Here is a 15,067-nt window from a genome sequence, read left to right on the forward strand (position 1 = left end):
TCAACATCAAATACTGTGCAAAACTTATTTGTCGAACTAATACATTTGACCACATCTGCTAGAACTAACTCACTGAATGCGTAGTGCCAACAGTAATGAAAAGTGTATACCAAAGTGCAACAGTAATGATTCAAAGATTAGAGTCTGTTTGTATACCAATGTGCCATTTGCTCAAATCTCTCAGTAGGGAGGAGAATCCTAATAAGGAAATAAATTTTACTGAAATAATGCAGGAGGTTTAGATCCCCCACAATTTGTCTTGTTTAAATTTTTCCTACAACCAATGTCAAATTACTAGATTTTTCTTTTCTCAATGGCAGATATTGAAGTAATCTTTTTTACACATCAATAATGTAGTATGTGTTGTTGCAGCATAGCCACACATTTGCAGCTTCATAAAAACATTACCATTGCTAAAGGTATTGGTCCCAGCCAGGAATGTCCACATGATGACATTTAAATCATCTGTCCCAAGTTCTGTGATATTGTCTCTAAGGAGGTCAATATTCCACTAACGGCCCATTGCTTTCTGTTTGGACTACTTTCAGGCACAGTACCAGGTCAATATCAAACATTGCAGCAAAGTAGATGAGAGGCATCACAGGACATCCTGCCAAGATTCAAGAAATACTCAAACAGGGAACCAAGTTATTGAGATAAAACAAACAAAAAAAAAGATGACATTTTTTCACTTAGAAATACTTTTATTTGCAGCAAAAACTACTTGAGGTGTAAGCATGTTCTCTATTTGAGGACAGAAAGATGGTTCAAAAGGCAGAAAAATGCTAATATTTCTTGAGATAAGTGAGGCCTATAAAAATTAAGATATTGTTCTGGGTTCTCTTGTGACCTTTGGGATGGATTGTCAACGCACTAATGGGAGAAATTTTAGCCACTCCTTGGACCATTCACCACTCTTACTGTGGTCCTCTGGATTTCAAATGCCTTATAGATGGATTTGTAATCTTCTTCAGAGTGATAGACAACAAGTCTTTTTCACATCTGCTCTTTAATTTATTTATACTGGAAATTTATGTAATAAGATGTTTCCAAACTACTTCATGTTATCAGAAAGGTTCCACTGAAGATTTCTTATTTTTTCCTGATGATCTGAAACATATATGTACAAAAAAGGCAAACAGGTTAGTGGTGCAATTTATTTTCTGCGGCGTTGTATGCATTTCAAATAGATCATTTTAAAACAAGTCACAATATTACATTGTGCTCAATGTAGCTTTATTCGGGAAAAATACTTTCAGAAAAAAATAGCTGCTCCTGTATCTTTCCTCCAACTAAAGTATATTTGGCATAATGAACAATGAACTTTTTGGAATCTGGTAAAGCAAGCCCACTGAAGCCGAGTAGAATTTCTTCACACCACCCCTATTTTATATCTATGTGCAGCCAATCATAGCCAAAATTAGCCCTGCAGACAGGGCCCATGTTATTTGTATTCTATCAGACATCTGTTATTGTCTGGGATTCTTTGGTCATCTATAACGAGGCAACTATTCTGTGGTTTTAGATGAAATTCTGCTGCTGCTGTCGATGTTTAGATGTCTAGCCATCTATAGCTAAAAGAATTCTGTGCTTTATGCAGTTACTGTGAAATTATGTCTTGCTGGAAGAATATACAACATTACTATACAATAAATTAGCATATTGAAGAAAAGTATATTACTATCTAATGCATACCGCCTAAGACAAAATAACATACAAGGACTGCTACAAACCACTGGAAAGATACTATTTACTGCAGCAGAAAAACAACAGAGTTTATTCTTGTCAAACAGTTAAACAACTAGTGTTTCCTAAAAAGAGGTTTGCTTGTGCAAGCTTGACATTTAAAAAGCTTTTTCCACATTTTTCTTCCAGACAAATCTGGCACAAGCTTAACATGTTGAATCATGAAGTGAGAGCTAGATATAAATAAGACCTTGGCACATGTCACCAAAAAAAAACACAATATGCACAGAAAACGGCCAATGTTCAAAATGACACTTTGAGAGAGTCATACCAGCTGTCAAAAACAAATATTTGGCAACTTTGCAATTTTTCATCACTCTGGGCATTCACAAAGTAAAAATAATTCATGCTAAATAAAGCTTGATATATTTTGGAAAATATATGATGGGTTGCACAGAGGCACAGTTGGTAGCACTGATGCCTTGCAGCAAGAAGGTCCTGGGTTCTCTCTGTGTAGCATTTGCATGTTCTCTCTCATCCTCTCAGTCCAAAAACTTGGCTGATGGGTAAATTGGTCTCTAAATTGCCCTTAGGTATGAGCATATGCGTACATGGTTGTTTGTCCTGTGTCTCCATGTTATCCTTTGACTGGTGACCTGTCCATGGTGTACCCCGCCTCTCAGCTAATGATCACTGGAGATAGGCAGCAGCCTCCCTGAAGCCCTGCAAGGATAAGCAGGTATAACTAATGGATGGATTAAGTGTCATGCCAGGGGGTGTTTTTTTTTTTTTTTTTTTTTTTTTTTTTAAAAACACACCCATGCAGTACTAACACAAACAGAAAAAAATGAAAGAATGTGAAAGCTCTTCTTGTCCTCCTTGTGATTAATCTTTTACATCAACATTTTTGTCCAATCAAGCAATGACTCCTTGTTCTATAGTCAACAAATCTGCCTCACAACCACAGAACAAGCAAGCAAATGCCCCAGGACTTTGAATGCAACTCTCTTGTTTACCATCTGATATCGTGAGACAATATGACAAAGTTCAAGTGACTCCTGATCTTTCCCATCACTTGCTAATTAAGTTACACTGGCAGGAAAATAACTTCACCTGCTCATCAGCCATGTCTAATTAAAGTGCACAAAGCTTTGCTATACTCAAACGTTTAAGATCCAAAAAGGCTTAGATGTGACTGTTCACAAACCTCAGTGTGGCATTTCTTCTGGACAGTATTCAATTATGCAGAAGAAGTCCACTGCAGTGTCAGATTAATTTTCATTAACCAATGCATCAGGGCTCCAACTCATGAGTCCTTAATTAACTTGTCTGTGTACGTCAAAAAGCATATAACGCAGCCTTGATCACTAATGCTACAAACTGTTAACAGCAGTTGAGATGCTAGAAATAATCAAGCAGAAGTTATTGCCAAAAACTCCATGAAAGAACAGGTCTACAACAACATTCTGCATAAGCATTTTGCAAATTGCTTTTAATTTACTCAGACTTATAAGAAAAAAAAAGGCATTATTGATCTGTGTGACAGTAGAAAACTGTTTTGCTTCATTTGAAACATTTACAAATTAGGAAAATATGATGGTTTAGTTTAATTGACTTTTGCACAATATGACCTGCCAGCTGACAGCAAATTAAAATCACTCAGAACCAGTGCCTTATGAATGTTCAAGGGTTTGCTGTGGAAAATCTCATTTCACAGTGACAGCACAGTGGTTTCTGATACTGAATAAAGTAAAAAATAAGGAAATAATCAGACATCACAGAAGCACTGAGAACAGTTATTGTTCTTCTGAATCTATAAAAATACAGCAGAAATAGCTTGCCAAATCCAGGTTAGCAGAATATCCATCTGTAGTACAATGGATCTGTTTAAGCTTTGAACTTCTCTAATTATAGAGCCAATCAGCAGGACATCTCTCAATCAGCAGGCGATCACTCATTTAGCAAAGTAGGTTGAAACAACAAACTTTATTGATTATTTTGGTTGCTGGCAAGCTTCGATTTCTATATAGACAATCTAAAAGGCTTTACTGTGCCCCTTTTAACCCGAGAGAAAAACAGAAAGACAAAGGCATCCATGAGGTTTCACTGATTGACTTTGCTAAGGTCCATAAAACTAAAAAAAAAAAAAAAAAAACAAACAAACAAAAAAACCTTCTAGTGTTTCCAACAACAGGATCAATTATGATGTGAAATATTGAATTGAAGTTCCTTTTTGTTGGCTGTTAAATCCAGACTACAACTGAACAGTCTTTCAATACATTTTGCACAGGAGCATTTGCACAAGATACTGTGCAATATGCTGTTATCCTGATATGATTTTTTTTAAATGACATCTATAATTTTTTTTATTCAGGATTTAATTTTCTATAATTTAGCATTTTGTGATCAGTTGAAATGTGTTTACTTCTAACTTACTTCATAGAAAAAGACAGGAATATATGAACTGTATGACTGGATATGAATTGGACCCTTTGTTATAAAGTGCAGTGAGATGATAATTTAACTTATTTTGTATAAAAACAGATTTTTTTATTTACCATATGCTACACCTAGAAAAAAAACAACTGCTTTTTAAGTACAAGTAGTAAAATCTCACTGATCTATAAAAGTCATGTTTTCAAACTGTTTAGACAGCCTGATGGGCTGCAACATGACAGTTCATCTAGGCAGAAGTAGCTGAAGTGCTTTGCTTGATTCAAGAAAACATGGCAGTTAATTATACATGTAATTGCATTATTTGATTTTTATGGATATTGCTCAATACATTCCATCACACTATATTCATTATTGTAATTCACTGGCTCAGTCATCACAGTCTGTACAAGTATCAGTTTTCAGCTTTTTGAAATAAACATTTTTTTAAATTCAGTAGATATTGGCTTCAGGAAGTAAACTTAAGATGGGAACATCATCTCATGTTCAGAAGCATACTACAGGGCTTTAATTTATATCCAGGGTAAATATTTATATAAACATACACTTAGACAAAAGCAGCCAAACAGGAAATTATAGGGAGAGTCTCCTGAATGCATGTAATAGTGAAGTGGATCTGACAGAACATTGCAGAAATATGTCTTTCTAGAAGCTTTAAAAGTTTCCTCATGAATCTATTTAGGAGATTTAAAAGAAAACTTGGGATGACTGTGATGTCTAAAAGTTGTTGTTCCTTCCTCCAGTTTCCTGGTCTACTAATGTACAAGTAAAAAAGTCTCAACATGCCTACTTATTAATTATAGATGGATAGCTGTGTCTAACCTTTTGGATGGGGCCATAAATTTATGGTTTCATACAGTTTGATTTATTCTGTATTAAGCCTTTTTTTTCATATACGTTTTTGATTTATGAAGCATAGACTGGAAATGGTCACTCTTGCCCCTCCATCTCTCTCCTGCAGCGTCCTTATTTCTTCCCTGCTGATTTGTTCGACAGTGTTGCCACCCACAGAGCTGTAAAAGATGCATTATTCCAAATTGTCAAGAGTAAAAGTCTGGAAAACTCTGTGTCCTAAAAGCAATGTGTGAGAGAGATGCATTTATCTAAACCCCATGTCTTGTTGGGAGGAGTGACACCTCCAAGTTTTGTGTAAATATCACACATATTCTTCATTTACATAAACTGGCCAAGAATAAAGTATGGCAGAGATTGTTTCTCATAAACTTTTCAGTAAAAAAAGCACCAAATAAAGTTGTTGAAAATCTCATCACTACCCAGGTAAGATTCCTGCCACTGTTCTATACAACAGTTGAGACAAATTGTCAACTGTTGTATGGAACAGTAGTTATGATTCAGAAGTTATGGATCATGCCCCCTTTCTGGCAATTTTATGAATCACTATTGGTTTGGGAGTTGCCACAAGAACAGAACTTGCCTGACTTCGCTGTGTCGAAAATAAAATTTGGTACAAATGGGGTTATGGTGTGGGGTTGTGCGTCAGGCTTTGGGATCAGCCGCTTAGCTCCAGTAAAATATAATTTACTCCTTTAGGACACCGATTTCAAGCTCACAACCTGGAATGGCACCTTCCTGTTCAAACATGACCACATATTTCTGCAAAAAGCAAGGTTCATAAAGATGTGGATGAGAGAGTTTGGTGTGGATCCACTTGACTGACTTACACAGAACTAATTTCAACTCTTCTAGTTGAAATTCTCTTCAAGTACAATTGATGCAACCACCCTCTCACCCAATGGCACTGTCAAAAATGTACCAAACAATTGAAGTGGTTTCAAATACAAAAGAGGGACAACATCACATCAAATCCTTGAGATTAAGGGTAGCAAGACACTTTGGCTTAATGGGTAAAGCAGTTGTCTTGTAATCACACCTTTGTGGATATGATTCGACAGGCAAAGCACTTTACCACGCGTTGCTCACCAACTGCATGATAGTGTATAAAATTGTGTGCATTTGTCAGTGCAAATGGCTGAATGTGGCTCTAATGAAAAGCACTTTGGGTGGTCAGTACAACTAGCAAAGCTCTTATAAGCAAGTAAAAGCACAAAAGCGATCACCTTTGTGTGTAGTTTGTCACACTGCATCTCTTATCCTCAATTCAACAACAGCTAGTCAAAGGCCATAAATATGACAGCAAATTTAGACTTAACATTTTCACACACTGCAGGAGTGCAGGCTTCTCTTGAAAGCCCAAATTATTTCCGAACAAGAAAGAACATCTAGTTTTTGTGTTTTTAATGTTGCCTGAGCTTTTCCAAAAGCATTATATCTGTTAAGTTCCAAAAAAAGTACACTGTACATATAATGCAACTGTTCCATATAAAACGGGGTTGTATGTGTAGACAAATAGAAATATATCTCCACAGTTAATTCTACTATATCAACACAGACCAATAAAAGAAGCTGTTTCTTACAAATAGAAAGATGTGAATTAAACTTCTGTGCAACAGTAATTTCTTTCCAACTATTCACTTGCCTTTACTGCTATGGTTTTATATCAACTTTGTCAGCTGGACGCTTTTGAATCGCTGCTGCTTTTGCTGTTAAAGAATCTGAAGGAAAATCAAGAACAGATCTCATTTTCAAAATTTTATACAATTCAGAAGTAATGATCAGGATCATTACTTCTCTTCTAAGACATGTTTTATAATACAATATTAAAGGGAATTGCTAACCACATTGATTTACTCGTGTCTTTTGGAGCTACTTGAAGGCCATGGGACTAAAAAAATATATATAATACAATGCAATATGTCAAAGTACAGAAGTACAGTTATTTGGTTCCATTTCATAAAAAAAACAAAAACAAATAATTTTAGAAGCATGTCTTTCCTCTGAATTTTCCATCATTATTTTCCCCATCATCCAAAACAGGAAAATAATGCAGCGATTGTTTAAGCTCATTTACATAAGGAGGGTTTAGAGCTCACAAATGCATCTGCTTGCTACGACATCCTTGTGATAACACATGCACGCTCATTTACATTCATCCTTTGGTTTTTGTTTGTGGCAAAGTCCACCACAGGCAGATAGCTAATCCATTCTTTGTAATAGCAGTATGAAAATACAATACAATGACAGAAACTCCCCCCTTTGGTTCTATATCTACAAAACAGAATTGTATTGCTCAGAGTACGCCTTGACCTGTGAACAGGGGTTTTATACATTTTCATACTTATCCATAAACCCCTCACCTCCAAAACAATTAATGCACATTGTGGCTTACATTGAGATTGGTGGCTTTCCACTTGAGTGGTTGTAAAAGCTTACTTTGTTTGGCTTCTGTTCTAAAAGGGAAACCTACAAATAAAGTATTTGGAGTGATCAATGCAAAAAGGTTTTGTTTGTAATTATTCTGAGCCATTTGATTAAAGAGTGTAATGGAGTTCTTCCATTCCTATTGACATTTCCTCACATTGTTGGCTGTCCTGGCCTCGCTAAGCACTGTCACTTTTAGCAGTAACTCAGCTATACAGGTAGCTAAACACTTTCTCATCCGTCCACCAAGAAGCACTCCATTTGGTTCTTTAGCAGGGTTTAATGAGAATCGTGTAAAACTGTAACACACAAAGGTACAGAAAAAATGAATGCTAGCTAGGCTAACACATGTAAAATCTCTAGCTTCACGTAAAATATGTCAACGGTTACAAATTATGATTTATATGACACGCACATTAGAACAGTACTTACAGACGATGCCGTTTTTCCTTTTTTTGGATTCAGGTTAAAGAAAACACAACAAAAAAGACTTCTTTCAGAGCAAGACGATCAACAGGCCTTCTTCCTTTCGGTAAACAAACTGCCGTAATAAAGGTGACCTCAAGATGGCGTCAGTTAACCGGTAATAGACAAAATTATAACATTTACCACTAGGTGGCCTCAATAGATGAACTCAACATTGAATAACATTAAATTAAACAGGTTTCACTACACTCCCCGCCTGGCATCTTTAAGAGATGCCACTAAATCAAATGTCCACATTACTAGGTGTCAACAAAAGAACCAATTCTGAGATTGGTCGGCTGAATGTCTTTACACCCTGATGTCTTGCAACTTTAACATCCACTTTTCTCACAAGTCCATCCTTGCTGGGGTATGTCTTAACAACAAGTCCCATGGGCCACTCATTGCGCTTTGCAGTGGAATCCTTCAGGAGGACAACATCTCCTTCCTTGAGATTTGTTTTCTTTACGAGCCACTTTTGACGACCTTGAAGGGTGCAGAGATATTCTTTCCGCCATCTTGTCCAAAAGTTGTTGGCTAGTATCTGAACTCTCTTCCATTGGCTCTTGAAGACGTCCTTCTCTGTCAGGTTGTCTGGAACTGGAGGAGGAGCTCCTGTTTTCTGAGTAAGAAGCATAGCTGGCGTTAAGACCAGTGGAGCTTCAGGATCTGTGGAAATTGGCACAAGGGGTCTGGCATTAACGATAGCTGTGACCTCTGCCATGAAGGTCACCAAGACTTCGTGGGTGAGTTGAGGTCGCTTCACATCTAGGAGTAGAGCATCTAGAATGCGACGAGAAACCCCAATCATTCTTTCCCAAATCCCACCCATGTGGGATGCATGGGGCGGGTTGAATTCCCATGTGCACCTCTGTTCTGTTAGATAGTCTTTGATCACGTTATTGGCATCTTGCGGTGATAGTTTCAGCTCATTACAGGCGCCAATAAAGTTGGTCCCTCTGTCAGACCTTAGTTGCTTGGCTGGTCCGCGGAGTGAAAAGAATCTCCGGAGAGCATTGATGAAGCTTGAGGCAGTCATTGTTTCTACAACCTCAATGTGGATGGCCCTGGTAGACATGCATGTGAACAACACTGCCCACCTCTTGTTGTTTATTTGGCCTCCTCTTGTACGTTTTGTCACAATCTCCCATGGGCCAAAGACATCCAGGCCCACATATGAGAATGGTGGGTCCACTTTGAGCCTTTCTTCAGGTAGGTCAGACATAAGCTGTTGTTCTGACAGTCCACGTAGCTTTCTGCAAAACACACACTTGTGAATGATGGTGCTTATGAGCCGCTTACCTCCAACCAACCACAGTCCACTGGTGCGAATGGCTCCTTCTGTTAGATGCCTTCCCTGGTGTTTCACTCTCTCGTGATGATGACGCACTAGCAGAGTTGCAATGTGGTGTTTGTTGGGTATTATGACTGGATTTGACTCGTTTCTTTGTAGCATAGAATGCTGCAAACGTCCTCCTACTCTTAGGAGCCCCTCATTGTCGATGAATGGATTGAGTCTGAGAATAGGGCTGTTTTTTGATAGACTTTGGACTTTCCTCACTGCCGAGATATCCTGTGAGAAGCACTGTTGTTGCGCTGTGTGAATGATCAGTCGCTCCGCTTTATCCATTTCTGAAGATGAGATGTTGTTGCAGTAATGCCAACCTCGACAGCTGTTGCTGTTTTTGTTTGAGAAGCTTTGAGCAATGTGAATGAGTCTGGCAACCGCTTTCAGGAGAGATTTCCAGTTGGAAAAATGTTCAAAGCAACTTGAAAATAGTTTGTGAGTTGATGACTCTGTTACAGCATTGGTGGCATTCACCCTGACCTCTGTGTCATCATCTGGATTGATAAGCAAGTATTGTTCGTCTGAACCAATCTTTGTCGAGTCCGTGTCTGTGAGGAATCTTGGTCCAGTTAACCAGAGGGTGTTGACAAGCTCTTCTGCTCCAATTGATCTCGAGCCACAATCTGCTGGATTGAGTTCGGTGGGCACAAATCTCCACTGATTAGGCTGAGACACTTGTCTGATGCGCTGCACTCTGTTACTGACAAAAACGTAAAATCTTCTTTTCTCATTGTGAATGTAGCCTAAGACTACCTTGCTATCTGAGAAGTACCTGACTGCATCCAGTTTTACATCTACCTCATGCATAATAGTTTCCAACTTCTACTGCTAGCACAGCTGCACAGAGCACAAATCTGGGAACTGTAAGCTCAGGCTGGGGGGCAAGTTTTGATTTGCCAAAGATGAACCCCACTTCATGATGACCATCATCATGGGTGACTCTTAAATATGCGACAGCTGAGATAGCCTGTACTGATGCGTCAGAAAAAACACAAAGCTCAATTGTCTTGGCTTGACTCACTGGAAATGTGATGTATGTTCTTGGAATATGAAGGTTTTTCAAAACTGAGAGGGACTCTTGCCAACGTTTCCACTCTTCATATTTACTTTGAGGCAGAGGAGCATCCCACTCAATATTCTCTTTAGTAATGTCTCTGAGAATCATTCTTCCTCTTATTGTGATAGGTGCTAGAAAGCCTAGCAGGTCCGAATAAGCTATTTACTGTAGACAGCACACCACGCCTGGTGAATGGTTTCTGATTCTCTGGGACCTTGAATGTAAAAGTGTCTGTCATGAGGTTCCAGATAACCCCCAGGCTGCGCTGTACGGGGAGATCATCTGTGAACAGATCCAGATCTTTTATATCCTTGGCTCTGTCTTCAGCTGGGAAGTGGTTGATGACATTGACACTGTTTGACGCTATCTTATGAAGTCGCAGGTTGGAAACGGATAGCATTTCTTGAAGCTGCTCTACTGTCTTTGTGGCCTCAGCTTCTGATGTGAAAGACAGCAGTGCGTCGTCCATGTAAAAATGTCTCTCCACTAGCTCTGTTGTTTTGCTGCCATAGACTTGCTCCATTTCCTTTGCTGCCCTCCGTAGGCCATAAATGGCGATTGCAGGTGATGGGCTGTTCCCAAATATGTGAACTCTCATGCGGTATTCAACCACTTCATTTCCTGGCTGATTGTCGCGGTACCACAAAAACCTGAGCATGTCTCTGCACTCTTCTTGAACCACAAAGCAGTGGAACATCTGCTCTATATCTGCTAAAACTCCGATTGGGCCTATTCTGAATCTCATCAGAACTCCAAGCAGACTGTTATTTAGGTCTGGACCCTGCAGCAAAACGTCATTCAGTGAGACGCCGTCAAACTGTGCAGATGAATCAAACACGACACGTATTTGGCTGGGCTTTTGTGGATGATAAACTCCAAAAGTGGGTAAGTACCACCTTTCCTTTTCTTCTTCGAGTGGTGGAGCAAGCTCAGCGTGATGATTATTAAATAGCCTTTGCATAAACTCAAAAAAGTGTCTTTTCATTTCAGGTTTTTTCTGAAGATTGCGTTCCAGAGAGGCAAAACGCTTCTCTGCATATTCTCTGTTATTAGGTAGCTTGCGACGAGGATGCCGGAATGGGAGAGGGGCGACCCAGCTATTTGAATCATCTTGGAGAAAGCCTTTTTCCATTACTTCCAAGAAGCGTTTGTCTTCAATAGAGGGAGCTAACTGGTGATCATGAATTGTTCTTGAAAACACTGAAAGTGTGTCTGATGTTTCTGTGTACAAGTCTCTTACTTTCATTTTGTTCTCACACTCTACAAATGTAGAAGGTCTGCCACTGTCAGATATGTATGTCTTCATGCTGCTCACTGTTGGAGGCCCATGCATTCCATTGACACAGACATCACCGACTACCACCCAGCCGAGATCCAACTTTTGTGCAAATGGTTCATTATTCAGTCCGTTTATCTGTTTCCGTACTTTGTGCACTCTCAACAGGTCTCTTCCTATCAGCAGGAGAATCTCAGCGTTGGGGTCGAGAGGAGGGATTTCTGAAGCTATTTTGTTCAGGTGCTTGTGGTGATAGGCCACTTCCGGTGTCGGGATTTCTTTCCTGTTGTTAGGAAGATTGTCACATTCAATCAATGTGGGAAGCTGCAGACATGTTTCTTTGTCTAGAGACTCTATGACATAACCATGGGCTCTTCTTCCATATGCTTGTGTTGCGCCCATACATGTTGTGATGCTGTAAGGAGCCTCAGTGCCGTGTATGTCAAACTTATCAAAAAACTCACTTCTTGCCAGGGAGAGATTGCTCTGGTCATCCAGAACTGCATACATCCTCATACTCCTCTGCTGTTGACCTGAGGGATACACGTTAACCAGAATAATCTTGGAACACGATTTACTACTTTGTCCTATGCCACAGACTTTAGTGCAGTTTGAGCTTATTTCCTGTTTCGTCTCTTCCTCCCCGCCGTCCTCTGCACACGGTGGGGGCTGACTTGAGGATTGAACTGCGCTTGTTCTACTGAAATGCATGGCACTAACATGTCTGTCACTTGCACATTCCAAACATTTGATTGGAGCTTGACAGTTTTTGGCCATATGACTTGTAGAAGCACAGCAGCGATAGCAGATCATGTGTTCTTTGAGAAGTTTTTATGCTCATCAAGAGTCATTTTAACAAATCCTCTGCACTTACTCAACGGGTGTGGTTTGTTATGGATAGGGCATTGTTTTTCTGGGTTAACAGGAATTTTCTCTGTTAATTTGACAGGAGTGCTTATTTGATCTTGTGTGACATTTGTTTTATTGACAGCAACTGGGTGTCTGACTGGAGCACATTTCTCCTTTCTCTGAGGAGCACACGTGAGTGAGAGAGTCTTAAAACTTGGATCATTCCTTACTTCAGCTTCTGTGCACACAAATTCTTTGAAGAAGGAGAATGGTGGGAAAGACACATTATATTCTTTTTTAAATCTAGAACCTTGTGACATCCAGCGTTCCTGTAGAGGGTAGGGGAGCTTCTCTACAATTGGCGGACACCTCTAGCCGTGTCCAAATAGGCCAAACCACACAACTTGTCACTTTGCTTTGCAATCTGGAGCTCTTGTAGAAGATCTGCTAGCTCTTGAAGTTTGTGGTTATCTCGGGATTGGATTTTGGGAAAAGCTTCAAGTCTTGAGAAAAGAGCATTTTCAATTGCCTCTGGTGAGCCATATATTTTGTCCAGTCTTGCCTATATTGCTTTTAGTCCATCCATAGGCCGGTTAACATTAACTGCTCTTATTCTGGCCGCATGCTCACCTGACTCCTTGCCAAGCCATTTCACCATCAGATCAACTTCTTCACTAGGTGTCAGCCCTAGTGGCTCTATAGCACTGATGAATGAAGCTCGCCATGCTTGATAATGTTCTGCAGTGTCATCAAATTTGACCAGACCAGATGTTATGACTTGGCTGCGTGCTAAAAACCTTGCCAGATCAAATGTGGGATTTCCTGAGTTTACATTAGAGCTAGGAACAGCAGTTTCCACATTAACATTGTGCATTGTGTCACCTCCATAGTAAGAATTAAAGTTGGGGGATTGTTCAACATGCCCTCCTGTCATGTCTGGCTGATGAATGGGAAGAGACTTGAATTCATCTGATGCTGCGTGTTGTTGCGTGGTTACAGCAGCAGGCATAGGTACTGTATATTGTTGCACGTTAACAGCTTTGGGCATAGTGTTAGGTGGGTGTGAGTGAGTCCCTTCATCCTTGTAGTCGTACTGACTGAAGTAAGATGACTGCTCTTTTACATAGTCTTCTGTCCTTTTCAGTGTTTGTATGGCTGCAGGGCTGCGCTCGGATGTCTCACTGTATTTTCCTTCTTCTATGTCTGCTGCTACTGCCTCAAATACTTTTGCTTCAGCATTAGCAGCTGTAACTTCCTTTTGTAGAGTGAGTGCAGTGATGCTTCAAGTTTTATATTCTCAATCTGAATATATGTCTCTTTATCATGAAACTCCAATTTAGCTTTAGCTGCTTCAGCCTTAGCTCTTGCTTTCGCTGCGGCCAAACTGACTGAGGAGCACGCAGATGACCGTGAGGCTACGGAACGGACGTAGTGCACTGTATTTTGATCCATGTCCTTATTTGATTGCTCATCACTTGCCTTCTGTCCATTATCTTTGTTGTCCATGGCTCAGAAGTTGTCTTTATCCGTTGTCTTTTCTGCGTGGGACGTCTTTTTACTGTCCTGGCCTCGCTAAGCACTGTCACTTTTAGCAGTAACTCAGCTATACAGGTAGCTAAACACTTTCTCATCCGTCCACCAAGAAGCACTCCATTTGGTTCTTTAGCAGGGTTTAATGAGAATCGTGTAAAACTGTAACACACAAAGGTACAGAAAAAATGAATGCTAGCTAGGCTAACACATGTAAAATCTCTAGCTTCACGTAAAATATGTCAACGGTTACAAATTATGATTTATATGACACGCACATTAGAACAGTACTTACAGACGATGCCGTTTTTCCTTTTTTTGGATTCAGGTTAAAGAAAACACAACAAAAAAGACTTCTTTCAGAGCAAGACGATCAACAGGCCTTCTTCCTTTCGGTAAACAAACTGCCGTAATAAAGGTGACCTCAAGATGGCGTCAGTTAACCGGTAATAGACAAAATTATAACATTTACCACTAGGTGGCCTCAATAGATGAACTCAACATTGAATAACATTAAATTAAACAGGTTTCACTACATTGGCAGAAGCTTCATCTTAACATAAAACACTGGCAGACAGAACTGATGAGAAATTAAATGTTTGAAGCCAAAAACCACAAGATGCACATTGTTTTGTCAATGTGCATCTTTGAAAAAACAAAAACAAAAACAAACAAAAAAACATGCATGCAGAGAACCCATAAACAGCCATTTAAAGCCTCTGAAAAATAATATTTTCAAGATAAAAATCCACCATTAGGGTGGATTGTAAAAATTATTAACATTATTAACTAACATTTGTTAATAATGGAAGGTATGCAATATAAAAAATTAAACAAAGAATGACTAAAAGTAATGACAAAGTTATGCAACTGTTTAAGTGAGTCGCACTAATGCATAATAGAATACATATATGACTACATACACGGTTATGACAAAAGTATTTATCCATTTTCCCCAGACTTTCATGACTTTATTGTTTTTGTCACATTTAAATATTTGATGTTAGAGGTGAACTTGCTAATATATCTGAAAAAGTAAAAAATTAGGGTTATGATGGATGCATGATATTGCAACAGTAATGCCAGTCCCATTTGGAGTGAGACGATTTGAAAATTCACATAT

General features: G+C 39.2%; 2 protein-coding genes across 4 annotated transcripts in view; both read right to left on the reverse strand.

Moving 5' to 3' along the window:
- Window positions 1-15,067, reverse strand: part of LOC122832292 (limbic system associated membrane protein) — a 719,104-nt gene that overhangs the window by 300,162 nt on the left and 403,875 nt on the right. The gene's annotated exons all lie outside the window — the stretch shown is intronic.
- Window positions 7,595-10,039, reverse strand: LOC122832198. The gene is made up of 2 exons (XM_044118722.1): window positions 7,852-10,039; window positions 7,595-7,718 (listed from the first exon to the last, which is right to left on the reverse strand). The coding sequence occupies exon 1, from the start codon at window positions 10,037-10,039 to the stop codon at window positions 8,129-8,131; it is 1,911 nt and encodes a 636-aa protein (XP_043974657.1). The 3' UTR covers window positions 7,595-7,718; window positions 7,852-8,128.

This window comes from Gambusia affinis, linkage group LG06 (assembly GCF_019740435.1).
Source record: "Gambusia affinis linkage group LG06, SWU_Gaff_1.0, whole genome shotgun sequence".
NCBI classification, from domain to species: domain Eukaryota; kingdom Metazoa; phylum Chordata; class Actinopteri; order Cyprinodontiformes; family Poeciliidae; genus Gambusia; species Gambusia affinis.